General features: G+C 43.0%; 2 protein-coding genes across 10 annotated transcripts in view; both read left to right on the forward strand.

The window, feature by feature from the left end:
* Positions 1-14,438, forward strand: part of CHRNA1 (cholinergic receptor nicotinic alpha 1 subunit) — a 48,679-nt gene extending 34,241 nt beyond the window's left edge. The window contains exon 9 of one of the 3 annotated variants that reach the window (XM_061608432.1): positions 13,246-14,438. In XM_061608432.1, coding sequence (XP_061464416.1) covers positions 13,246-13,394 — 149 coding nt within the window. In that variant the 3' untranslated portion in view covers positions 13,395-14,438. Of the gene's footprint in view, positions 1-3 lie in introns of all 3 variants that reach the window. The other 2 variants (XM_061608428.1, XM_061608431.1) reach the window with 2 other exon arrangements.
* A 3,132-nt stretch (positions 14,439-17,570) lies between these two features.
* WIPF1 (WAS/WASL interacting protein family member 1) overlaps positions 17,571-27,893 on the forward strand; it is an 80,790-nt gene continuing 70,467 nt past the window's right edge. For 4 of the 7 annotated variants that reach the window (XM_061608434.1, XM_061608439.1, XM_061608433.1 and 1 more), the window contains exon 1: positions 17,872-18,216. The gene's annotated coding sequence lies outside the window, so the exon portion shown is untranslated. Of the gene's footprint in view, positions 17,850-17,871; positions 18,217-18,738; positions 18,758-27,893 lie in introns of those variants that run through there. The other 3 variants (XM_061608437.1, XM_061608438.1, XM_061608441.1) reach the window with 2 other exon arrangements.

A 27,893-nucleotide genomic window follows, 5' to 3' on the forward strand; every position in this document is an offset into this window, starting at 1 on the left:
CAGAGTTTTTCCAGGGATTGATGTTAGGCTGACTGGTCTGCAGTTCCCCGGTTCCTTCTTCTTGCCCTTTTTGAAGATAGGGACGACATTAGCTCCAGTCATCCGGCACTTCACCAGTCCTCCATGATTTCGCAAAGATAATAGACAGCGGTTCTGAGAGTTCTTCAGCCAGTTCTGTTTTGTTGCAATATATTTTAAAGTCTGTTTTTATGATGTTTTATAGTATTTTTAATGTTTTTGTTTGCCGTCCTGGGCTCCTACTGGGAGGGCGGGATGGACGGACGGACAAACAACAAACAAACAGTGATTTAAACTGTGATTTAAATCATTAAAATTGAGTCCTATGGAGAAGCTATTTAAATCAACAGTTCACCACAAGGCTAATGATGGCTATTTCCAAAAATCACAGCATTCAGCTGTCTTACACAATCTCTAAAAGCCGGGCCACCAACCAAAGTTGGTAGAAGGCACTCTGTGCCGCTGAGGCTACCTGAGCCTCAAGTGACAGAGATGGTTCTAGGAGAACCCTCAAGCTACGAACCTGCTCCTTCGGGGGAGTGGAACCCCATCCAGGACAGGTCAGACATCCACCATCTGGTCAGAAGAACCACCCACTAGCAGCATCTCAGTCTTGTCTGGATTGAGCCTCAGTTTATTAGCCCCCATCCAGTCCATTGTCGCAGCCAGACACTGGTTCAGCACATTGACAGCCTCACCTGAAGATGAAAAGGAGAAATAGAGCTGTGTGTCATCAGCATACTGATAGCAACGCACTCTAAAGCTCCGGATGACCACACCCAACGGTTTCATGTAGATGCTGAACAGCATGGGGGACAGAACTGACCCCTGCGGAACCCCATACTGGAGAGTCCAGGGTGCCGAGCAATGTTCCCCAAGCACCACCTTCTGGAGCCGACCCACCAAGTAGGAGCGGACCCACTGCCATGCAGTCCTTCCCACTCCCAACTCAGCCAGTCTTCCCAGAAGGATACCATGGTTGATGGTATGGAAAGCCGCTGAGAGTTCAAGGAGAATCAACAGAGTCACACTCCCCCTGTCTCTCTCCCGACAGAGGTCATCATACAGGGTGACCAAGGCTGTTTCCGTGCCAAAACCAGGCCTGAAACCCAACTAAAATGGATCCAGATAATTGGTCTCTTCCAAGAGTGTCTGGAGCTGGCCTGGCACCACTCGTTTAAGGACCTTGCCCAGGAATGGAACATTTGCTACTGGCCTATAGTTATTTAGATTTTCTGGGTCCAGGGAGGGTCTCTTCAGGAGTGGTCTCACTACCGCCTCTTTCAGGCAGTCTTAAATCAATGACATCCTACTCTTAAACTTGGTTTACACAGAAATGTAAAAAAGAGTTTCTCCCTAAGCAAATGTAATTGGTATTAAAGCATTTAAAGTCTGATCCTATACATGTTTACTTGGAAGTAATTTCCCCTGACTTCAATGGCTTTACTCCCAAATAAGTGTGGAAATGTCAATTGTACTAGTTGCTGATGTTTGATTTGTGTCTGTCTATGTTGGATTTTATAGGTGGATTTTATTATGCTTGCTCGGTTTTATTGATTTCTGGATTTTGATTGAATTATGTTAATTTTGTCTGTTTTACTGTATATGTCACCTAAAGAATATTTCGTATTAGGCAATTCACAAACTGAATTAATCATAATAATTTAAAGCTAGCTGGGAGATACCACCTACTGCCACTCCTTTAAGCTCATAAGTTTCAGGATGCTTCCTTTCCCCACGTTTATGGAGGAGAAAAAATGGCATTAAATAAATGAGTGCCCTTAAGGAACAGAAATTCAGTTTCCCCTGCGCATACTTTTTGTGTGCCAAGTGCAGACACTGGGACTAACTTATGGTGGCACAATTAGAATGGATTTGGTGCTCTAGCACAACAAACCCACTTCTCTTCCTGCCCACCCCCCCCAAAACCCCTGGATTTTTGTAGAAAGTGATGAGAAAATGCACCAGAAAGTGTGGGATAACAATTGTTTGATGTGACATTGTATAATCTCCCTGGAAACCTATCAGAATGAATGCCCAATAAACAGCCAATTAGATTCTAGTAATCTAGACGCAACTTAGATCTTCCTTTCATTGCAAAACATATTTCATTTCAGGCTACCAGCTGCATATTGCAGGTGTAAGTTGTCGCAGAGTGGCGAAATTGGGCATGGAGAGACTGAGTGAGCCTTTGAATCTTTGCTAAAGATTACACCTTCCCTGCAAATTAGTCAGACAGAGACTTTAAGCTTTAAAATAAGAAATAACTACTTTATTCTGGAAGTACATACTTCATAGGAAAGAGTTCTACATCTAGCTAACTAGCTAAGTTGGAGATGCAAACACTAAGCCTAGTGTTTGCCCTCATGCTTGGAGGAGAGGGAGAGAGAAAGAGAAAATGTCTGCTCTCCCTCTCAAGAGAAAGGAGGAGGAAGGAGGAAGGAGATGTGGTCAACATCCTATGCATATCAGTCTAGCAGGAAGGGAGAGACAGCAGGAGATCATTAGCCTAGCCATCAGGAGGTCTCTCTAGCTACCCTTTTTAACCCCATGCAGCCTCAACCCACAAGTTGGAGTTGAACCACATATTCCAACACCCCTCAACAAGAACTTGGGTCACTCTACAAGGTGCATCTTGCCTCGTAGTTTCTGGTGTCGGACTTTGCCCAACAGCTTGGTCAATGCATCAGCTGTCATCTCTTCTGTTGGGCAGTAGATCATCTCTAGAAGTCCTTTCTCCTTTATGTCCTTTAGGTAGTGAAACTTCACATCAATGTGTTCCATGCGAGAACTTTGTGATTCCACGAGTCTTATGCAAGCTTGATTGTCCTCAAGTATTCTGATAGGCTCTGGTTCAGATATGCCTAAGTCTTGTAGAAGCTTGCGTAGCCACATCATTTCCTTTCATGCTTCATCAGCTGATACATACTCTGCCTCTGTAGATGAGTGTGCTACAGTCTCTTGCTTTCGACTTGCTGAGCAGATAAGTGACTGCCGATAGTAGAACAAGTTTCCACTGGTTGACTTGCGATCTTTGGTGTCTCCAGCCCAGTCAGCATCAGCATATCCCAGAAGCTTGGGATCTTGAGTAGTTTATAGCTTTAGTTTTAGGTTTGCAGTGCCTTTCAAATATCTTGCCACTGTCTTGACTGCTTCCCAGTCTTTCTTGGTTGGCAAGCTGGTTTTTCTGCAAAGGTATCTCACTGCTTACGCCACGTCTGGTCTGGTCATTGTGCTGATGTATAGGAGTTTTCCTATAGCTTGTCTGTAGCTTTCATTGTCTTCCCATGGTTGATTGTTCTGGTCTGGTTTCAAGTAGCCTACTTCCATTGGTGTAGGTGCTGGATGTGCATCCTTCAGTCCTAGACTCTCAAGTAGGTCTTGAATCTTTTGATTTTGGTTCAGCAGAAAGGATCCATCTTCCTCTCTTTCAATTCAACTTCACTTGACATTTCACTTCAACTTCCTTGTTTAGATTATTTACTAACTCTTGCTTGTCTTGTGGATTCTCATAAGCCAGTAGTAAATCATCTACATAAATCAAAATATAAGTCCATTTGTTGTTCTTGAATCTGCTGTACAGGCATTTGTCTGCTTCGCCTCTTTTAAAGCCTTCTTTCAAGAACATTTGGTTCAGTTTGTCATTCCATGCTCTTGAAGCCTGTTTCAGTCCATAGATGCTCTTTTGTAGTTTGCATACTAGGGTTTCCTTTCCTGGTATTTCAAAACCTGGTGGTTGTTGCATGTAGATTTCCTCTTCTATTTGTCCATGCAAGAATGCTGTTTTTTATATCCATGTGTTCCACATGCATTTTCTTGTTAGCAGCAACACTCAGAAGAGTTCTGATTGTTGTATGTTTGACTACAGGAGCAAAAATTTCATAGTAGTCTTGTCCATACTTTTGACAGTATCCTTTGGCCACTAGTCTTGCCTTGTATCTCTCAATATTTCCTTCAGCATCTGGCTTTTTCTTGAACACCCTCTTACAACCTACAGCTTTCCTTCCTTGAGGAAGCTTGGTAAGTGTCCAAGTTTTGTTCTTGTGTAGAGCTTCCAGCTCTTCCTTGGCTGCCTGCCTCCACCTCTCAGCTTCAGCTTTGGGTAAGGCTTCAATCTCTTTCCATAGCTTTGACTCTGGAAGTTCATCAGCCCTTGCCAGGCAGGACAGTCTCAGTGGAGGTACACCTCTGTTGGTGTGGTTAGAGCGTCTTAGTGCAGGATCCTCTGCTGCCCCTTCTGGCTGTGCAGGTTCCTCTTCTTGCTCAGATTTCTCACTGTCCTCCAGTGCTGGCATGTTGTTGTTGTTGTTGTTGTTATCTTTATTTATACCCCGCCCTTTTTCCAAACTGGAACTCAAGGCGGCTTCCAGATAAAAACAAGTACACATCATTAAGAACCTATAAAAATATTAAACATATAAACATATAAAATCAGCATTAAAACAGGATTAAACTATTAAGATGTTAAAACCAATTACTCTTAAAATACTGCAACCCAGTTTAGGAGCATACAGGCAAAACAATAATTTACAGCATCCTCTTCAGTCACTACCCTTAAAACCTTCAGTTCCAAAGGCCTGCCGGAAGAAAAAAGTCTTTAGCTGTCGGCAGAAAGACTGCACAGAGGAGGCCATTCTTGCCTCCCTAGGGAGGGAGTTCCAGAGCCTAGGGGCAGCCACCGAAAAGGCCCTATCTCGTGTCCCCACCAGTTGCACTTGTGAAGGTGTTGGGATCGTGAGAAGGGTCTCTCCTGAAGATCTCAGGGCCCGGGCAGGTTCATATAGGGAGATACGGTCTGACCTAAGCCGTATAGGGCTTTATTGGTCATAACCAGCACTTTGAATTGTGTCTGGAAACAGACTGGCAGCCAGTGGAGCTGTTGCAGCAGGGGAGTTGTATAGTCCCTGTAACCAGCCCCAGTTAACATTCTGGCTGCAGCTCGTTGCACCTGCTGAAGTTTCTGAACAGTCTTCAAAGGCAGCCCCACGTAGAGCGCGTTACAGTAGTCTAAGTGGGATGTAACTAAGGCATGTGTCACCATAGCCAGACACATGTTGCTGTAATCTGTAGTACAGTATGGTATTTCAACGTTATCTTCTTCACTGTTGTGGTCTTGGGATGGTGCCCCTTCTGGTTGAAATGCACTTTGACCTTCATCAACGTAGACAGCTCTTTAGATTTCAATCCTTTCTGTTTGGGGATTTAGGATTTTGTATCCTTTTTGTTTTTCAGAATATCCGACAAAGATTCCTTCTTTTGTACTGTTGTCCAATTTGGTTCTCTTCTGTTGTGGTATGTGACTATACACTTTTGATCCAAACACCTTTAGATGAGCCAAACTGGGTATGCGTCCATGCCATAATTTGAATGGAGCCTTGTTGCCATTTGCTTTTGTTGGCAAACAATTCTGTAGATAGGAGGCAGTATACACTGCCTCTCCCCAATGTTTCTGTGGGAGATTGGCATCATCTAGCATTGATCTCACCATCTCAATAAGGGTTCAGAATTTTCTCTCTGAGATGCCATTTTGTTCCGGGTTGTGAGGTACAGTGGTCTGATGCTCAATCTCATGTTCATGCAGAAACTGCTGGGTAGCATGATACATGTATTCCCCTCCATTGTCAGAATGTAGAATTTGTGGCTTTCCCTGGAGTTTAGTGGTCACCATTGCAATATACTCTTTGAGTTTCTGAAGCATTTGCCCCTTCTCTTTCAGTATATAGATTACAGTGAATCTTGAATAGTCATCAATAAAACTAACAATATATCTATTTCCACCATTTGAAGGAATTGGCATTTCACATATGTCACTGTGAATCAACTCTAGGGGGCACTTAGTCTTCCTTTCACTCTGCTTAGGAAAACTTGGTCTTGTCCCTTTAGCTTTAACACAGCGTGTACGTCTTCCCTTTTCTTGGCAGGGTTCAATTTCCATGCCTTTTACTAAATTATTCTTTTGAATGTTTCTGTGTCCAAGCCTTCTATGCCATAAATGCAAACATGGCTTGTTACAGCAGTCCTTCACAATATTAGCCTCTGGACTTTGCTGATTAATTTCATACATTCCTTTTCTCTTAGTAGCTGTGCATATAATTACACCACCTCAAGAAATCGCACAGGAATTTTGTTCAAATAGCACTGAACATCCTTTATTGGTTTCCTCACTGACAGAGATCAAATTATTAGAAATTCCTGGAGTCCAGAGTGCATTTTAAGGTAAATCTCCTTGGTACCACTTGGTGTCTGGCAAACCAGCTTTGCATTCCCTTCCCCTTTTATGGGCACTTCTCGTGAGTCAGCAACTTTAACTGAGCCTCCACGTGGGGTTAGACTTTCAAATAGGGTTTTTTCATTTAACATATGAGCAGTTGCTCCACTGTCCACATAGACTTTACTATTATTATTTCATTTTTCAACATGAGTAACTTGTAAACTGTTGAAATCTTTCTTGTCTGTCTTTTTAAATCCTTTATTTTGTCCTTCAGACTTCCTTTTCTTGTTGCACTGATCAACAGCCCTTGCTTTAATACCTTTTGACTGCTTCTTTTGTTCTTCAAATCTGCATATGACTGGCATTTGGCCAGAAGTCTGTTTGCTAAGGAACACTGTCCTTCCCTGCAGCATCTCTTTCGTTTTGCTGAAAGAATTGCTCTCTGACTTCTGATATAATTTCATTCAGAGTCTTTTGCTGTTGTTACAATATGAGGCAGAAAGCATTCATTGATTTTGGCAGGGAATCTAGAAACAGAGCAATTTTAGTTGGCTCATCCAGCTTAGTGCTGCATTCTTCGATTCCCTGATTCAACACCATAAACTTAGTGAGGTGTTCTTCTAATGAGTCATCTTTCATTTGCAAGTTAATAAGACTACGTAACATTGAAATTAAATGGTCTTGACTTTTTGGCTGGTGATTTGACTCCAGTGCAATCCACATTTCTCTGGCATTCTTACAGTTAATGAACAAAGGGCTTTGCGAGTTACTTACGCACTTCACTATGAGATCTTGAGATCTTTCATTTTTCTTGGTCCAAACTCTCCTTGTTTCCTCCAAGGGTTCTTGTGGTCCCAGTTCTGGGCCTTTGATCACTTCCATTAGCTTCTGCTGCTTTAAGTGACATCCCATCCGAAATGACCACAGCTTCCAGTTTCCAGGTGAGAGTTTATCAATGCTCAGCCATTCTTTGATGGTAGCCATTCTTGAGAAAAAGGCTTAACTCTTTACTGACTAAACTCCGAAGGTCTTTGCTAGCTTCCTTGATTCGCAACAGAAAAAGCTCTTTTAATTACTCAGATCTCCTTTGCATGGCTGGGCCTATAACCTGTCGCAGAGTGGCAAAATTGGGAATGGAGAGACTGAGTGAGCCTTTATGTGTTTGAATCTTTGCTAAAGATTACACCTTCCCTGCAAATTAGTCAGACAGAGACTTTAAGCTTTAAAGTAAGAAATAACTATTCTGGAAGTACATACAGTAGGGCCCTGCTTTACAGCGCTTCGCTTTACAGCGATTTGCTAATACAGCGGTCTCAATTAGACGCAATTAGACTAAAGCTCCACTCATACGCGCTTGTTCCGCTTTTACGGCAGTTTTCAGGCATCGCGTGCCATTCTATTCAATGAGTTCTGCTTTACAGCAGTTTTCACTTTATAGCGGGAGTCTGGAACGTAACCCGCCGTATGAGTGGGGTCCTACTGTACTTGATAGGAAAGAGTTCTACATCTAGCTAACTAGCTAAGCTGGAGATGCAGACACTAAGCTTAGTGTTTGCCCTCATGCTTGGAGGAGAGGGAGAGACAAAGAGAGTATGTCTGCTCTCACTCTCAAGAGAAAGAAGAAGAAGAAGGAAGGAGATGTGGTCAACATCCTATGCATATCAGTCTAGCAGGAAGGGAGAGACAGCAGGAGATCAAAGGATAGGTATTAGTCTAGCCATCAGGAGGTCTCTCTAGCTACCCTTTTTAACCCCATGCAGCCTCAACCCACAAGTTGGAGTTGAACCACGTATTCCAACATAAGTTTCATGCACAGAATGCCTAAGGAAAATGAGGCCATCAGTGACAGGTTCTGCCTTGCCAGAGCAGCAAAGCCTTTTCTTAATGAACAGCCTGACTCTGGCAACTTGCAGAGCAAGAGTGTTAACATCCACTTCCTCAGTGCCCTCTCAGCCGTTTCAATACCTGCAGAAATAATAGCTGGGAGGTCCTAGAATTTGAATTTATTTAAATTTTTGTGGAAGTGAAGCTTGCAGCTGTGGCAGACAGTTGGGGTGGAGGACTCAAGAGCTCAGGCAAAGTGAGTTGAATGGTGTGGTGGGAAGGGTGGAAGTGGCATTGATGCAGTCCTAGTGGAGTCAATAGCTAATTGGGCCCTTTCAGGCTATCACTGTTTTGGGTGGGATTCAATCACATACCAGCAAATTCAGATTGCACAATGAAAGCTGATCTGGAGCCTATGGCCAACTACTCTCTTCTTTTTTTCCTAAGGGGGTAGATATCTTAAGCTGTGGATTAAGAAATGTACAAGATCCAGAACTGTCCATTTGCAGGACAGCAAACAGTTGAAACAAAAGGGAGCAAACAGCCCATGAAAAAAAGGGATTCCTCCATTCACCCTGAATAGCCAGGTTTCCTATTCAGATGGAGGAACCATACAGATGTACATAGGAGTATGTATACAGGGATAGCCTGACTAGCCATGGTCATTCATGCATAGATAGCCTCAAGACTTAATTATTGCAATGTTGGGCTACCGTAGGCCTGGTCTGGAAGCTCCAGCTGGTGCAAATTGCTGCAGCTAGACAATTGGAGGGGACAGACAACTCTCCACACATAACTCTGGTGTTTACAAGTTTGCACTGGCTGCCCATATGCTACCAGGCCAGATTCAAGGTACTTCTGTTAATTGTCCCCTGTGGCTCAGACATGTCACCACTAGGAGCCATGCATTCATTATTGTCGGTCCAATTCTGTGAAACTCCCTCCCAGCTGAGATCAGACAGGTCCCTTTCTTGCTGAACTTCCAGCACTTGGTGTAGACTTTTTAATCTCAACAGGCATTTTAATTCCCCCCCTGATTTCTGTAGTTAATTTTAACTGATTTTAAGCTGTATCCCCCTATTGTACACCACTTAGAAACTGTGATATTAAGCAGTATAAAAATAATTACAAATAAATGTTTGCATGTAGCCCTCCTTTCAAACTAACATCAAATGTGGGGGTGCCAAGAACTAAGAATGGAAGGCTCTGACAATTTCAGTTATCACAGTTTATTTTTTTCAATCTTAATTTCAATTTTCCACATTTTGCAGCTATTTATGATTTTTTTAAAAAATAATCCTCATGAATATTCTTCAGTATTTTAGTGCAGAGTTCTCCTGAGAAGCACATTTTTGTATGCAGTTTTGACTCATGTACATATTTTTGCAAGTAATTTCTCCTAATTATGCATTTTTGTACGTTATTTTCACAAAAATATTCATTTTTATTAGAGCTTTCCTGCCCTGCTTGATTGAGTTCTATCATTTCCCTTGCTTAGTGCACATCTATTCTTTTAAAATCTGGGAAGATAAAGGTGAATTTTATTTTGTCTTTTTAAGATATTTAATCCCAGAGAAATAGAAATTATATTTTAATTTCTGCCTTGAAGTGAACCAAACCAAAACAAATTCTAGCTCAGTTTTTCAGACTTTCCTGCTCAGAAATCAAACCTTTCCAAATGTTCATTCTACCTTAGGATCTCTGGCTTAATTAGGTCACATACTGTGGGATCCACATTTAAAACATTTCCTGTTGTCCTCATTCTGTTGTTAGTACAGAATTTTCAAAGTGTTCCACTGTTCTCTTCACTTTAAATTTATATTTGCCCTCTTTGCTGTGGTTTCCTCTCTCCCAGAGGCATTCTGAGTCTCATGCTGACGCTGACTAAGCAGTTCCTGTTTCCACACTTGCAAGAAGAAGTTGCAGTAAGAAGCTAAGGCTAAAAGACGTAGGGGTTAGGATAACAGCCTGATATTTACGGCAACTGAATCCAACAACCTAGCATTCTGGAGTGCTTGAAATCCATCCTGGTCCTGTGCTCCATTTAAACCATGCCACGAAAAGCAACATTCGCAGTAGAATACCACTCATGTGCACAACGATGAAATTAATCACTAATATGATTTGTTTGCCTTGCTGGTGGCTTGCAATGATTGATCTTTGCCACAGTTACTCATCTTCCACATCAAGGTCGCACATTTTAGTGTATTCATTCAAAAATAAACAAATTTCTAAATAAACAAATTTCTGGTATACGCAAGAGTTGTGTTATCAATATGTGGAATAACATGGTGTCTGAGTGGAACCCAACCATTCTCATGACCTTGTTATCTAAACCTCTTTTAGAAACAAAGCTGTTCATCAATTGCCCCAGATTTGAATCATCTGGCCCTTTAAAACTTGAGCAACATAATTTGAATATGCAGGGCTTTTGATTATGCAAATGTTTTGTTGTTAAGTGCCTTCAAGTCGATTACGACTTATGGCGACTATGAACCAGCAGCCTCCAATAGCATCTGTTGTAAACCACCCTGTTCAGATCTTGTAAATTCAGGTCTGTGGCTTCCTTTATGGAATCAATCCATCTCTTGTTTGGCCTTCCTCTTTTTCTACTCCCTTCTGTTTTTCCCAGCATTATGGTCTTTTCTAGTGAATCAGGTCTCATTATGTGTCCAAAGTAGGATAACCTCAGTTTCATAATTTTAGCTTCTAGTGATAGTTCTGGTTTAATTTGTTCCAAACCCAATTATTTGTCTTTTTCGCAGTCCATGGTATGCAAAAACCTTTCCTCCAACACTACATTTCAAATGAGTTGATTTTTCTCTTATCTGCCTTTTTCACTGTCCAACTTTCACATCCATACATAGAGATCGGGAAAAACCATGGTCTGAATGATCCTGACTTTAGTGTTCAGTGATACATCTTTGCATTCAAGGACTTTTTCTAGTTCTCTCATAGCTGCTCTCCCCAGTCCTAGCCTTCTTCTAATTTCTTGACTATTGTCTCCATTTTGGTTAAGGACTGTGCCAAGGTATTGATCCTTGACAAGTTCAATGGCCTCATTGTCAGCTTTAAAATTCCATAAATCTTCTGTTTTGCCAATTGGCTGAGCCTAGATCCCATGGATATCACTGAGACAAATTAGACATTAATTTAGGGCCCATTGATTTCAATGAGACCTAAAGACAACTAACTCAGCATGGATCCAAATCATTATTTCACTTATTTCACTGCTACTTAACATTTATGTAAATGTGCATAGAACTGCAGCCATTAAAGGACTTTTTTTTTGGCTGAAGAACTGAATACAAATTAAATTGAATTAGGTGGACTAGTTGCTTGACTTGCAATAAATCAGCTTAACATGCAATCCTAAATTGGTGGAGATTCATCTGCCACTTCCAAAACTGTGTTGTTTCATGCCAGCCAGGGTGGGAGTTGAGGGGGGATGTTTCTCTTTGTTTTTGCCTCAGCAAATCTGTAAAAATCTCCCATGATTGAAACCACAGGGAGTTGGGAGGTCCACTACACCTGCTCCAAGCTAGAATGGCTGATGAGTCTGATCCTTGGGCTTCTTGGAGAAATGAAGGAGCTTTGGATTCAGCTGCTTCATGGCTACCTGCACCCCCACCTCAACCTACAGAATGCTGGCTATTGGTGGTGTCAGATCTACACCCAGATAGCTCTTCTCCACTGGCACAGAGGCATCTCTGCCACATCGTAACTCCTCCCATTCAGTAGACCTGAGGGTTAGGATTACTCTGTTAGTCTAGATCAGCCTTTTCCAAAGGCTGTTGCTGGACTACAACTCCCATCAGCCCCAGCCAGCATGGCCAATGGTCAGGAATGATGGGAACTGTAGTCCAGCAACATCTGAGGACCCAAAGGTTGGGAAAGCCTGGTCTAGATCCAATCAAACACCTGGCTACAATGTTATTATTGTAGAAAAGGGAATTTAAGCAGGTGCAGCTCTAAAAAAGCCCACATTCATTGTTTGAAAAATATGCAAAAAAAAAATTGCATAGATATTAACCAACAAAAAAGCTTCCACTATTTGCACTACTGAATGACAAGTTACACTGGCCAAAATTTCCTCTTCAAAGTTAGCAGAAGTACAGGAGCTTTATCTCCCTCTGCTTTGGTTCCCTTAAAAGTGGTCCTCAAACAGGGTGTGTGTGTTGCCACCAAGTACATTGCTCAAACCTCGCGGATGTACATTACACAAGCTCTCAAGATACCAGCAGAGTGTCGGAAACAATGCAGCACAGTAAGACAAAAGCCTCTTGTTCACAGCTATTGTCAAAGGAAATTTCTAGCTCTGTAAAGCCAATAAAACCTTTTATTTTTCCTGTACAGTAGGGCCCCGCTTTACAGCGATTTGCTAATCGCAAATTAGACACAATTAGACTAAAGCCCCACTCATACGACGCTTGTTCTGCTTTTACAGTGGTTTTCAGGCATCACACGCCATTCTATTCAATGGGTTCTGCTTCACAGCGGTTCTGGAACGTAACCCGCCGTATGAGTGGGGCCCTACTGTACTTCAAAAGTAAGGTTTTATTCCAACATTTAGGCTGTTTTTTTCCAGTTTAGAACAACTCAAGCTTCTGCGTGGGCAATCATCAGGCTACTCACCCCATCATACTCTTAAGAAGTATATCAAGGTTTACAGCATGGTTTAGAAGCATGCAGCCTGGTACTCCAATCCTAAACACTTGTGCCACAATGCGTATTTAACTTCCCTACAATGCAATGTCCTGTTTTGTGGCATTAAGCCTGAGAAGGTGGTAAGCTAGCCCCATCCTGAGAACATGTGCAACAGCACAACAAGTCTTTATTTCCAAAGCCTTTCCTTAAAAAAAAAAAAGTTTTAGAGCAAAAACTAAAACAGAACAAACATGGAGAAGAGAGAGGGAACACCCTGAAAGTTGTAAAAACTGCCTATTAATGCTATTTTTATGTGAATCAAGTTAAGATGCTTGCAGGCATCGTTTGGAAAAGTAATTGACCTTTCCGCACCTCTGCACATCCTGCAACTTGAGAGAATCAAACTGGCAACAGCATCTCTTTCCTACAGGTATACATATAATCCAAACCATAGCCATATTTATATAACAATTTCCCCACAAATATGCAGGCTCTGATCTGGTGGAGGCTCTCTATTTTCTCCATTTCCCCCCTTCCCTCTGCAGCAGCACCCAACACAGTTCCAGAGGGTCACCCAAGCTTCTGGGACAGATCTGGCAGAGCACAGCGGGAAAGGAGAAAAAGACAAAAATTGCCTCCCTCTCTTCCACCGGTAGGAGTGCCTGCTGGGTCAGAGCCATTATGCTCAAAGTGACTGGAGTGGAACCACAGTGAAAGAATGGCTGGCAAAAATGTGGAGGGTAGTCATAATGTATAAACTCACAGAATTTAATGAGACGTGGTGAACGAGAGAGAGAGAGAGAGAGAGAGAAATTTAAAGCTAAATGGAATATTTTAACTGAATTCATAAAGAATAGATACAATATAAATATTGATGAGTACAACAGTTTTTCTATGTGGTAAAGTAATAAAAATTTCTAATTACTGGATTATGATATTGATAGGATAAAGTTTATTATACAGTACAGTTTAAATGAGTATAAAACATACCAGCTAACAATATACAATGCTAATAATATCAACATTATACTCATATTAAGCAATCCAGTTAGCAGTTTATAGTCACAAATGCAGTAGTATAACTAGGACAGAAGCACATATATAGGAAGCTGCCTTATACCGAGTCAGACCATTGGTCCATCTAGCTCAGTACGACCTATACTATCTCCAGGGATTCAGACAGGAAGTCTTTCCCAAACCTACCTGGAGATGCCAGCAGTGGCAGCTGGTGCATCCATGGCAGTGGAATCCGCTCCAGGTTTTAGTCCAAATTTTCAGGTTGCTATCCAACATGCTTCAGCAAACTCCTTGAAAGTTCAGACTAAAACTCTTAGTGGATCCTCTGCCCCACTGACATGGAGCCACCAGCCAGCACCGAATGCCAAGAATTGGGCCTGAGACCTTCTGCACGCAAAGCAGATGCTCTTCTACTGGGCTACGGCCTTTCCCCTGTACCCTGGGCACATCCTGGATAGGGGTTAAAAATGGTCTTCAAAGGTCATGCAATATATATATTGCATTTTATTATTTATTTGATTTATATCCTGCCTTTCCTCCCAGCCGGAGTACTGTTATTTTATTGTTTTGCTGGGCTTTTTTTTTTTTTTAAGTTATTTTCCTCTGTTTTTGTTCAACTGTCTCTGCTGTTTCTACTAATGTTGGTGTATTGTTTGACTATTATATTGCATTGTCTTTTTAAAAAAAATAGAGATACAATTGGTTTATGGTTTGACTGTATTCATATAGTTTTGTTACTGGTTTTTATTAAATATATTCTACGCTGCCTTGAGTGGACATTTTGCATAGAAAGGAGGATGTAAATTTAAATGTAAAGTATGGTAATTTCCCCAGATCAGCTAATGTGGAATGCAAGGGTGTGATATATATTGTAAAGATTCCAGCTGAAAGACTTAACAGGAAATGAGCATAGACTTAGAAATGATCAGCCCCTTTGTCAATTTCAGAGAGCAGCTGGTCAGATACCACTGCTGCCCTTTGTGTCTTCTCCTGGCAGAGATCCTGGGCCTTTAGCAGCTGCAAAGTGATGGTGCAGTTGGATAGAACCCAGCACTCCATAGGTGAAACTTTCTAGTGTTGCATCATCTCCATGCCAGTTACATTTCTACAGGCCATGCAGCTGTTATACTCAACAAGACCCTACCCAGGAAAAATATGCAACTCTCCTGACATAAGTTATTTATTTGGACTCACTGATATAAAAGGGCAATAAATGTGCATTTTGTTCATTTGAAAGACATAGGGCCATATTCATCTAACTTGTTGCACTATTGCAAGCTAGCACAAGGATTTCCACTACTGCAACAGGACTTCTTCCCCTCGTGCACCCTCAACACCTTCCCCAAATCTGCTCTGGAGGGTTAGGAGAACCCTCAGAACAGTGTGCGAAGGGAGGTGATTGTTCCATTGGGCAACCAGAAATGCTTGGGCTGATGGAATGACCTCCTCAGCACTACACTGAATACAACCCATAGTTTTTAATTGGCTATATACTTTTTTAAAGTGAAGATCTATGAACTGAGATAAGTTTTAAGGATTTGATAAGTTGAAATACAGGGTTAGAGGGAGCATGGCATTGAAGTAGGAATATCAAACAGCCAGTGTGATATAGTGGCTAGAGTTTTGGACAACAACCATATAGAGCAGGCCTGGGGAACCTTTGGCCCTCCAGATGTTGCTAAAGTGCAACTCCCGTCATCCCTGGCCATCTGGAGGTCCAAAGCTTCTCCACACCTGAGGGAGAGCATAAGATTTGTATATGGAAGGTCCCAGGTTCATTACTGGCATCTGGCAATTGCTGGGAGACAACTCTGCCTGAAATCCTGGCCAGCCTCTGCCTAGTCAGTGAAGGCAATACTGAGCTAGGTAGACCCATGTCCTGACTCAGTATGACAGCTTCCTATGATTCCTGGGTTCAAATCCTCACTTAGCAAACGAAACTCAGTAACCTTGGACTAGTCAATAATTTGCAGCTTAATCTCCCTCACAGAGTTCTTGGGACAATAAAAAAGGGAGGTAACCATATAAATAACCCTGAACTCCCTAGAGGGGGGGAGTGAGTGAGTGAGAGACAGAGAGTGTGAGTGTGTAGAACATCAGTAATAAAGAAACAGTACCAAAATTAAGGAAAAAGCCTGCAACCATATGTAGATTTACTTTGGAATAACCTCCATTGAACTCATTGGCCAGTCTTTTGAGGAAGCATGCACAGGACTGGGATGCACACCTGCCCACCCTTTATACAAAAAAAATTATTCATTTTCAAAAAACAACAAAGTACAAAGCAGAAAACCTCCCCCTCCCCCCAGAGTGTCTTCATCAGACATAATATACAGAGAGATCGTCTGTCAAATAAAAGTATCACGCCACGAATACCCATGACTTGGAGATGTCATATACCCATTTTTTTCTTGGCAGCATACTCAATAAATTTGACCTAAATCAAATAAAAGGCACCCAAATGCTTTTGTATTCTCCTTTCCCTAACAGCATTAGTTAATTTTTCCATAAGAGCCAAGTCCCAAAGTTCATGGAACCAAATTTCTATCATACCCACACCTGTACTCGTGCTCATATATCTTGAAATGTAAACCCAATTGGACAGAAGTTACAGACAAAAGATGTGTGCCACACATTTGTCACACAGGATCAGACCAAGGGGCCTAGCTACTTTCTTGTCCACAGTGGCCAACAAAATTTCCTTATTTATTTAATACATTTATATCCTGTCTTTTTTCTATCATGGAACTCAATGCAGCACACATTGGAGTCCCCATCCAGGCAGGCCAGTTGCCAGCCTAAATGTTCAGGGGGAGTGACCAAAAAAAGTAGGGGAATTTTTTTCTGTAATGAATTTATTTTTTGTAAAAGAAAAATGGGGGGATTTTAGGGGACAGGCCCCCTACCCTCCCTCCCCCGCTATAGGCCTGCACCAGACAGACTCCCTTAGCCTCAGCAACTTGGGACCATCCTGTATACTTCCTTAGACTAGGGGTGGAGAACTTTTATCAGCCCAAGGGCCGCATTAGCTTCCCAGCAACCTTCCAGGGGCCATACGCCAGGGGTGGTCAGGTTCAGGGGCAAAAGGGGCAGAGCAACAAAGGTGAATTTGCCCTTGGTACATTAGGGCTGTTTCTACATGCACTCCTCTCTGCCCTTCATCTAGGCAAGCAGGAGACACAATAATCCGAGTTCAAGGCCACAATCCAGCCAGGCAAAAACGCCCCAGGGTGCAAAGCAGAGCGGCAAGGGGTGTTGCTGGGGAGTGGGCGTAGCCCGGAGAGCGTCCCAAGGCCTGGAGGGGGCCGCCTTTGGCCCCGGGGCCGGAGATTCTCCATCCCTGCCTTAGACCCAGTCTACAAGCAGGCTGGATTTGAAAACAACCGTCTCCCTTCTCCCGCCCTCGCTTCTTCACCAAGTGGCACTACTCAGCGGCGTGCTGCCCCTGAAGAGAGCGGAGATCGGCCTGTTTTCCGCTTCAATCTTGCTTTAACTGTTTTCTCGCTCAACGCCCAGAGCGCGATAGCTATCAGGCGTTGAAACCACATTTAGAAAATAAATATTTAGCTATCCCTCGTAACAGCAACGGGCAGACCTATTTTTTCCGCAAACCTCCAATAATCCTTTCTAGTAATCTAAGCCACGTTTTGTCACTGGTTTTTATTGCCACAGCGACTGCACTTTCACCCCGAACATTCACATTGCTGAAACGCAAACCCGAGCCAAACCAATAAAAAAAAAGTGCAGCAGCTTGAGGGGGTAAAGGGCAGGGTAAAGGCAACAGCTTCGGGCGGAGGGGGAACACTTCTTGATACTGGGCATGCTTGCAGGTTGTGCGCATGCTCACTGGAGGACAAGGCAAGGAGTTGAACATGTGTAAAGAAAGCAATTGAAAACGGGGGGGGGTGAGAGACTCTACAGTAGGGCAAGCCCAGAAGGACCTCTTTTTTCCCCTCTTCCTCCTTGTCCTCCTGCATTCGTAGGAAAACGGGATCGTCCTTGAAGGCTCAATAAATAGCTTCTCAACCCAGGCCGACAAGTCCGGGCTGCACAACGACGAACCATAACTTCCTCCCTTTCCCCTCCTTCGGATGCAGAGTAGGGAGTTTTCACAGGATCCGGGCAAATCTCGGTAAGAGGGAGGAAAAAGCAAATCCCTTCTCTTCCCCTGCACGCCCCTTTTCTTTTTGTTGGGTTGACCCCAAATCTACTCTACCCGAGGAGGAGGAGGAGGAGGAAGGATTGGAGTGGGGCGGCTGCCGGTCGATTGGTGGGTGGGGCTGCTGCTCTCTAGATCCCTCTCGCCTTTCTCCTCCTCCGCCCGCTCCGTTTGCCTAAAGGGTTAACAGCTGACAACGTCGGCAGCGCCGAAGCGCAGCCCCACTGACTTTCCATAAACATCTGGATCGGGAGGGGCTTTGTTGCTCTGGACTGGGGCTATGGCCATTGGCAACCTCTGAATGGCTCCGGGAATGGAAAAAGAGCGAGTAGAAGTTTAGGTTGGTATTCTTCACACACTTTAAAAAATGAGTTTGATCATGTGGTAAGTTGTTTGGTGGTTGTTTTTTAATGAGAGATTCCGCTTGGTCAGTTACTTTTGCTGGAGAGACGGCTGGGCGCTCTCCGCTCCTTCGTCCTGGCTCGATCTGCTCACCCCAGAACTGAAGCTAAAGGGAGAAGTTTGGGGGGGGGGAGCGAGCGGCGTCCGAGCTGGTATTCGCCTTCTCCCCCTGTTCCAACTGCAGAGCCCGAGCCAATCTCCTGCTGCTCGCCCTGTTGCCCCTGCCGAGCCAGGGCTGGATACTGCTTGGGGCAGCAGAGCCTTGGAGGGAGCGCTCCTAGGAGTGACTGCAGCTCCGCTGGCCGACAAGCCGCCCCTGAGTCGTAGGAGAGTTTTTGCAAGCGGGATGCGAAACGGGGTGAAAAGTCTCTGGGGGCGCGACAAACAGGTCATCGCCGCTCCTCTCCCGAATCCCTGCCTAGCCAGCAGAGTCCCTCGGGCATCGGGACAGGAGAGGCTTGTTGAAACTGTGCCTAGTTGTAAGTGAATTAAACCCAGTTCGAGCATGGGAATCCATTGTTACGAACCCTGGCATCGTCAATGTGAACCCATGTTCGCGTCCCTGGTTCTTGTCTTTAATAACAACGACAACAAAATCCTTTCTAGTCCCGACTACCACTGCCTCATGTTCTAGTCGCTAGAGCACATCTAGAAATGTAGCATCCATAGTTTGTGCCTGCTTAAGATTCCCTTTCTGATTATCTTCTGCCCCCGCGAAGCTGTGGATATTTGGGAAAGGATTTGTGCGTCTGGAGAGAGCGAGGGAACGAGAGGATGGTTATGAAAAGCAAAAGCTGGGACCTCCTAGCGGAGCTCAGATAGTATTTCAATTTCGGTTGATTTCTAGGGACGCATTCATCACTTGATAGCTGTAATATCAAGTGATGGTTTAGTGTGTGCAAGAGAGACTATTGCCGCTCTAACCAAACAGCTAGAACTTTCGTATCTCAGCATGGTGAGCTGTAAATAACTACAAAATGAGAGACTAGCTTCTGCAGACAACTTTGCCAGCTTCCCCCTTGCTGTAGAAGATGATCACTGGCTGTGTTTTAATTTCTTCATGCTCAGTTTGCCTGGAAGCACCTCAGATTGTTTCGCAGAAGTCGTCTGAACGTCCTCATTTATTTTTAAAGATGTGCTTATAAGTGTTAGGCCCGTAATGTGTTATCTTTCCCCATAGTGCTCTGCTCAAGTATGGGATGCTGGCCACTACCTCCTTCCTGTGCCTAGCATGAGCTAATTGTTAGCAATTGGATAGGAGCCAATGGCCAATGAACGGCTTTCACTTTTCTTTATGTATAATTTAAAAAGCTAAGCATTTTCCTCCTCTTATCTGGCATTATGTACAAATGCTCAATTTTTATCTGTAGTATGTTATCAGGTTCCCAATTGCGTTGGCATGTTCTTCCACTGTTGAAATTGGTCGGCAAGTTGTCACCTGACTGTTGTGGTTCCCTTCCTTAGAAATGCTCAAGAGATGAGCAGAATCCTGCTTCTAGGAGTGTGCAGAGTTTTACTGTTGACTCTTGAGACAAGGGGCCTCATGCCTAAAACTGTAATGATGCATCACAAGGATGGGGAACCTGCTGCTCTCCAAGTGTTGCTGGATTGCAACTCCCAGCCTCCTAGAGAATTGGCCGTGCTGTCTGGAACTGATGAGCCCAACAACATCTGGAGAGTCACAGGTTGCCCATCCAGGACACAGCCAAAACCTCTGTGTTGCCAAGAGTTAACAAGTTCATGGAAGAATTATGGTCCCTGTACAGGCAAAACAAGCTAGACTGAAGTAACAGAGTTGGAGGAGAGCAATACATTGGTCAATGAGAAAAGAAGAGCAGTTGTGGGGGTGGGGAAGGAAGCAGGAAGAGTAAATGATGTAATTAATTGGGTAAGATGCTTGGTTTTTGGCAAGTCTTGTGGCAATTTCCCCTTGTTTTGTTCCCAGTTGTTTTTTTGGATTCTGCCCCACCCCCTTTCCTTTCTTTGTTGCTGCTGTCACTGCTGGTTTCCACGACTATTTTCAGTGGTGATTGTCAGGGTAGGGCTTTGAGGCAGAGGTTCAGGATCCCCCTGAGCAGGATGGGCAGGAGGCTCCCCAGACGCTGGCTTGTCACCTTCTGAAGGAATATGTATCCCCACCCCTTTGGATGGTTGTAAGACCATGAAGCCCAGAGTCTTAAATGACTCCATGTGTGTACACCTGTGGGTTGTGCTATGCTGTCTAACTCAGGGACAGCCAACATGGCACCCTCTGGATGTTGTTGGCTTCCAACTCCCATAAGCCCCAGCTAGAATAGCCAAAAGTGATGGGTGATGGGTGATGGGAGTTGTAGGCCAGCAACATCTGGAGGGCACCACATTGGCTATTCTGGTCTTTTCTTGAATGAGAAATCTTATGAACAATTGTGAAAAGACCAGAGGTATAGGGGCTGGAGTGAGTCCTAGGGGTAAATGATTGGATTTTGCATGGTTCATAAACTCTTGTGTCTATAGGAGTATCTTATTGATTACCCATTTTTCCTTGCAAGGAGAGTTGCTTTTCAGCTATAGGGGAATGCCCTTGAGTTCTCATCTGTTACTCTTTCTAAAGTAGGGGTGGGAACCTGTGGCTCTCCAGATGTTTCTGAATTCCCAAGTTCCCATCATCCCTGATCATTAGCCATGATGGCTGAGGCTGATGAGGTTTTTTTAAAAATGTTGAAAACATATAAGAACCCATTTTATTATACTGAAAAGGGATGTAAATGTTCAGATAAAAACAAACCAATCCATACCCATTCATTTCAAAAGCAAATTTCACATGCACTAAAGCAACATTCGCAAAAGTTATTTACAGTGCAATGCTATGCATTAAGTCCAATGGGACTTACTCCTCGGTAAGCATGTATAGGATTGCAGTCTTAATGGATTTAAGAGCATAGGCACAAGCAGATTTCTGGCCACTCTATTCTGCTTTGGTCAGGCCTCACCTACAGTAGGGTGGTCCAGTTCTGGGCACTGCATTTTAAGATGGATATTGACAAAATGGAACATGTCCAGAGGAGGGTGACGGATGGAGAGGGGTCTGGAGACCAAGTCGTATGAGGGAAGGTTGAAGGCATTGGGTATGTTTAGCCTGGAGAAGGGACAATTAAAAGGTGATGTGATCACCATCATATCACATAAATGATGGAGCAAATTTGTTTTCTGTCAACATACTAGAATCTGAACCAAATGCTTCAAATTTTAAGAAAAAAGTATTTAGACTAAACATTAGGAGAAACTTCATGCTGGTAGAAACTGTTAGGCAGTGAAATAGACTGTCTTAGAAGCTGGTGGACTGTTATTCGCTAGAGATTTTTAAACAGAGGCTGCATTACAATGTATTTCCTGTATCAGCAGCGGGTTGGACTAGATGACCTTTGAGGTCCTTTCCAACAAGTTGTATGCTTTGCTTGCCATTCTGATCAGGCTATGCTAAGATGAAATATGTCTGATGATGGAGATCTTGGATATTGTCCCTACTTGCCTTTCAACTTCTGTGTCTATTTGGCATTTTCACCACGCAAAATGTAACTTATATCTGCAACTCTGTGGTGTACATTAAGCATATCAACATCCTGTTGAAAATGTTTATTGTGGCTTTAGCCCACTGAAAGAAGCATGTTTTACATCATGCATATCTAGGTGCCTCTGTCTTCATATGGTTAAATAAAAACCAGAGTTGTATTGGACACAACTGTAGGTATTTACATGGGGCAGATGTATGGTGGGCATTCTGCAAACACATTCACTTATTCTGGAAATCCATGTGATGCTTCTTTTCACCCCACTCCCCCAACGATCTTTCTTTTGTTCTTCTGTTGCAACAGCTGTGAGAAATGCAGTTGCTGTGCAATTGTAACAAACAGAAGTAGTTCGCTACTCATTTATTCTGCTTGTTCAAATTGCATTGGTTTTGAGATCATGATCAAACTTATATGGAATAACTCTTTCTTCCCCATCCCAAGGCATTTGACAAAAGTGGTGGGGAGAGGAGCCAGTAACAAAAAAAAAAACATGAAGATATTTTGGGGTCAGGGAGAAGAGAGGGCACTTATGGGTGATACCCAGTTTTAGTCACTGAAATCAATGGGCGTACTCTGAAGAGGAACATTAGTGACTAAGTGCCATGGGGTGGGAAGGAGTCTATTTGCTTTCAATTAGATTCATATTCTCTTTTCTCTTGTTGCTTGATAATGCTTATCTTTTTTTTATTTTCAAGGAAGTAGCAGGTAAATTGGACATTCCCATTTAAGAGCTTAATGGCAGTTTAGACTAGCTCTTTAGGGCACAATTAAAATTCTTGTACCTGATCATTTATAACTGTGAGATAATGTTGAAACATCTTGCCCATAACTGTCATGTGATACCCTGAGATATAGCCAAAAGGGCCTGCTACACCCAAAGTTAAGGAGTCCGATTTACAGTGATGGCAGAACTCTCCCACTGAAATGATTGGAGTTAACAATTTGTGCAGAGGTCAGCACTCTTAACTGTGAAATTTTTCATTTCTCAGGCTTTATTATTTTCTCTTTTCTTGTGTTTTCTCCATGAAAGCTGCTATGACACTTGTGGCAGTCCTGAATAAATATGGAGAATTAAATCCCCACAAAGATTACTAAAGGTCCTTCTGTAACACATACTGTTACACAGAAATGGTGCAATAGTATTTTGTGGTTTTTCTCTTCTTTTCTTGCAAGGCCAGAAAAGTCTTGCAGCGTTCCATTGAACTAATCACCATAGAGTACTTGGAGGCCCAGCAATTTAACTGGGGGTTTAAATGAAAACTGTGCTTGTTAGTAGTTTTTATTTAGGGATGTATGCACTGCTGTTATTAATTGGGTACATTGGTAGGGTGTCCCAAAAACCATGAATGTGAAACAGCATTAGAGTCTGTGCAGTGTTCCAAATAGTGATTTAGGGGATGCATGGAAGTGGGCCTTTCCCTTCTCCAGTTGAGGATGGAATTCCCATCTGCTTTCCTTCTGCCAGTTAAGCAGCACATCAACACACATGTTAATCGTGCCGTATGCTAAGCAGGATTCCCTCTTAGCCAGGGTTTGAGACCAAGTGCGCTTCCTGACAGCCTTCATCCTGAGTTTTCAGGGAGGTTAGACGACATCAGTAATTTATGGAGCATTCATTCGAGTTTGTTAACAGGGTGGTTAGATGGCATTGTGTCAAGCAAATGTTATATTGCACTTCCTAGTACATTTCCCCTTATTGCAAAAAGAATTTGGGGGAGAAGCAGGTCTGTTGGCAAGAGCTCCAAATCGACTTTAATTGTGCAACCTGAATTTACAGGTATGTGACTGAACCCCCCCCCCCGAAGTCGCAACCACCATGTAACCCTTTACCGTGGTTAAAGCTGATGAGGAGAATTTGCAGCATGCAGTCCTGCAGCTCGAATCTTTAAAACCACTTAAAAGATTGTGAGCATGACATCTGCATAGGCCCTTGGCATTATTGGCATTAAGTGATGCTAGAGGCAGGATAGCAGGCTGTGTTTCTGATGAAGTTGACCTCTTGTGTATGGCTACATCATTGGCATGCATTGTTCTGGATGTGGCACAAGGGGCTTACCAACTGTGCAATAAGGAATCAACAAGATACTGTTTTGTTTCTGAAAGGAGCTGGTAGAATTACGCTGACATCTTTATGTCAGGATGCTCCTACCAGGAAATTAAACAATGAAGTAAGTGTTGGGATCACAGCGGCCTTGTGTTATGGGTTGGATAATTAAATAATGGAAACCTCTGTAAAAGTTTAGGGACAAGAACTTGGCTACTGTGGAGATGCTTTAAAAGCAAACGGGACTGCAAACAGGAAGTTGCCTTAGTAAGGAACTTATTATGCATATAAGGAAGCTAATGAGCTATCATCTTCTTGGAAGAAACATGCACAGAAGTTTGCCGGTATTGTTTTTCTCTGACTTGATGGAACTTCTTGGGGTTCCTGCTCTGCTCTGCTGCAGAGTGAAACAATTGGCATAGTTGAGGAAGGAACTGGTGTCTGATCCTGTAAGACTTTTTCAAGCATTGGCTCTTGTCAGGGTGCGGTGGGGGAGCAGAAACGTGATGGCTCTGCTTCAGGTAGCAAAATGTGTTTGCCCGGCATTGTGACCTCTTCTGGGGTCTACGGAAAATACCATCATTGATATGAGAATGAAATGGCACAGTCAGTGTATGTAGCTGAAGAAGCAGAGACAAAGGATGGCATCCAATGTTGCGCAAGCAGACTGCAGCCCTCTGTGCTCCCCCACATCTGCTCAGGAGTGTGTCCTGGATTTCAGCAGGGGGCTGCAGAAAGAGGGGAAATGTGTTGGAATGCTATCTGTTCTACTTGCAGATGGGAACTGTTGGATTTCATCTTTGAAGGAACCACTGTCATTGGTCTTGATTTTTATTCATGTAGATTGGGGTCGCCGTAAGTCGTAATCAACTTGAAAGCACAAAACAACAACAGATTGGGGTGGCCAATGTGTGCACACCTTTTTGGAAGGGACTGTTGTTTATTGTTTTGTTTTATGTACAGTGTTGTGTGCATTTGATGGTGCTATATAAATAAATGATGGTGATAAGTACCCTCCAGATGTTGTTGGGCTACCAACTCCCCTCCTTTAGCATGGCCAATGGTCTGGGATGATGGGAGTTATAGTCTAGCAGCATCTGGAGTGCATCACGTTGGCTACCCCTGATAGAGATATTAGCAGTTTAATGAAGTAGTGTCTCTTATAATTAGTAATCTTGCCCTTTTTAACGTGTGTGTTTTGAATTTAACAGTTACTGTAGAAAGTCTTTCCAGTTCTAGAAGGTAAATTTGATTTCAGTATAAGGCATCTCCAAATATTATTGGTATGTTTTGAGGTAGGGGTCTTCTCCATCTCTTCTACCTGAGATCTTTTAGTTGGAGATTTCCTGGGTAGAACCTGGAGCTGTATAGCACACTCCTTTTTAATATTTACTTGGAAGCAAGTTCCATTGTGCTGAATGAGCATTACTCCCACTAGGAAAGTGTCCATAGAGGATTGCATGTGCTGTGCGCATGCTCTGCAACAGAGCTCTGTTTCCTCCTAAGAGGAATATCAATGTACACTATGTTTAGAATACAGAAATCTTGAGAAATTCTGCAAGTTCTACTCTTTTTATGTTGTGGGATTCTAATATCTGTATAAAATGTGTAGTGGTCGAGTTTCCTCTACCCTATAAGCATTACATCTGTGCACACTCTGGGAGTCAGTGGGGCTGGCCCCAGACAAGTTGCTGCCTGAGGCAAAGGGCAAGATGGTGCCCCCCCCATTCCATATACTAGCGGACTGGCAGTTAAACTTACATCAGTGGAATAGTGTCTTCCACCACACCTGAAGACAGCAGGCTAGTTATGGGGGTGCAGAATAGGCCGTGTGGCATGCACAGCTCTGTCGTTCAACTGAAGGGGGCTTGGGAGGAACAGCTAAGAAGCTGCCTCCCTGCATTTGCCACCTGAGGTGTTTACCTCTCTCTGTCTAATGATAGGGCCGGCCCTGAGATTCAGATTCCAGAGTCACAAACATTAATTGCTTCCATGAAGGAAAAACAAAAAGCAGAAAACTGGCCTTGCAGTGCAGTTTAGCTTTATCCCTTTGGATTTAGTTGCTTGACTTCTGGATTATGAGATGCAATTCTATTAAAAAAATATTTATTAGACAAATATCTTGGCACTCAGTTATGCAAGTCATCTCTAATTGCTAGCAGCTGTATAATCCAGTTATGTTTTATAAGAAAGGCCAAAGGTTCTAACATTTTCATCATTTTATCTTTATACTCAAGCATTAAAGGTTGGTTTTCTTTTTCTTTTTATCTGAGCTGATATGAAGAGTAAAATCAGAAAGTGGACAGAAGTTATTTTCATTTATTTTGTATATTTTTACTCTGCCCTTCAACTCAAGATTCCAGGATGGCTTGCAAAACACACACAAAAAATACGATTAAGAGACAGAGGAAAGAAACCCACAACCATATGGACTATATAAAGATAAGCAGGTCTAAGAGAACAGCATAAAACAGTTGTGAGCAGGAAGCAGTGCAATCCTTTTAAATCCTAGAAATTGGAGAGAACAATGAAAGCCACAACTGCTGCAAGCCTCAGAAAACACATTGTAATGATAGACTGTAGGGAGGGTTGTATGTCTGAATAATGCTCGCTAACAGCTGTGCGCACTGCATAAGGCCCAATTGTCTGGTTAACTTGGCATAGAGGATGAGCCTGGACACCATGCCAGACTACTATCTTTGCAATAAAGGGAAAAGAGCAGTTTATCCAAAATATTTCCCTTGAGGCCAGACCAATGATATGAAATTACACAAATGCACTAATTCAGACTACATATTGAAGATAAAATATGCAAGATCCACTTTGAAGGCTGTTGGTTGCATTTGTTCATGTTACCTGGTTTAATAACCTCTTGGCTTTCTGTATTGGGTTGCTAGAGAGACCCCAGTTATTAATGACCAAGTACTGTCTACAATAAGGGTAGCCAACATGGTGTTCCCCAGGTTTTGTTGGACTGCCAACTCCAATCAACCTCAGCTAGACGATCCATTGTCAGAGAGGATGGGGGTTGTAGTCCAACAAAATCTGGAGTGCACAATTTTGGCTGACCCCTGGACTATCCTGACTGGCAGCAGCTGTCCAAGATCTCAGGCTTTTCCACTGGTACCCAAGATCATTGGATTGTGCTTTTCCAGTATTCCAAATATCTTCACTCAGTTCAGAATGTAACACTAAACTATGATTTTGTGTTGCATGCAATAGTCAAGGGCCCTTTCTCTCATCTGTTCCAAATTCTTCCTTTTTGTCATAAAATGTAGGCTTCTGTTGTGTCTGAACTGGGAAACTGATGTGCATTAGCCCTCAAAATGGTAAAACCCTAATGACAAACCATTCTCACACATTGGTAAGCCAGATTTTGTGGCTTATTGTGCTTGATCAGGAAGGAGAAGCATACTGATGTACACTATCTGATTGCTCCCCTCTTGGTGCAAGCAGGATAAACAAACCAGGGAGCCTTGGCTTTGTGTTATGTTCAAACCAGGGATTATGGTTTGATGAATTCTATCAAGCCAGGGATTATGTTGTTCTCTAACAAGCCATTGTTGTTGTTGGCTAGTGATCTTTGTTAAGGTGCAACAGACCATGATCCTTGGTTTGGACATAATGCCAAACCAAGGCTTCCTGTTTATCCCACGCACCCTGCTTGAAGAATGAAGTGGGAGCGATTGCGCAGTGTGCACCAGCATGTTGCTCTTTCCGGATGAACAAAAGGTCTGGCTTATCCTACTACGTGAAAGCGACCATTCTTTGCTGTGAAGGAGGGAGGGAGTGTGAATTTGTGGCTCCTCTAATGACAAACCATGACTTGGCATTACTTCTGAATTAACCCTTTAATAATCTTTCAGGGAAAACTGTCCATGTGAATTTGCTTTTTTAAAAAACCTAAATATTTCCAGGCAATCCCCGCATATCATAGATAGCTTTGATTTGCTTCCAAATAGCCTAGTTTACAGTATCTGTTAAAGCAGCAGTAGCTAACCTATGGCCCTCTCCAGATGTTGC

The sequence above is a fragment of the Rhineura floridana genome, chromosome 2 (assembly GCF_030035675.1).
Source record: "Rhineura floridana isolate rRhiFlo1 chromosome 2, rRhiFlo1.hap2, whole genome shotgun sequence".
NCBI lineage: Eukaryota > Metazoa > Chordata > Lepidosauria > Squamata > Rhineuridae > Rhineura > Rhineura floridana.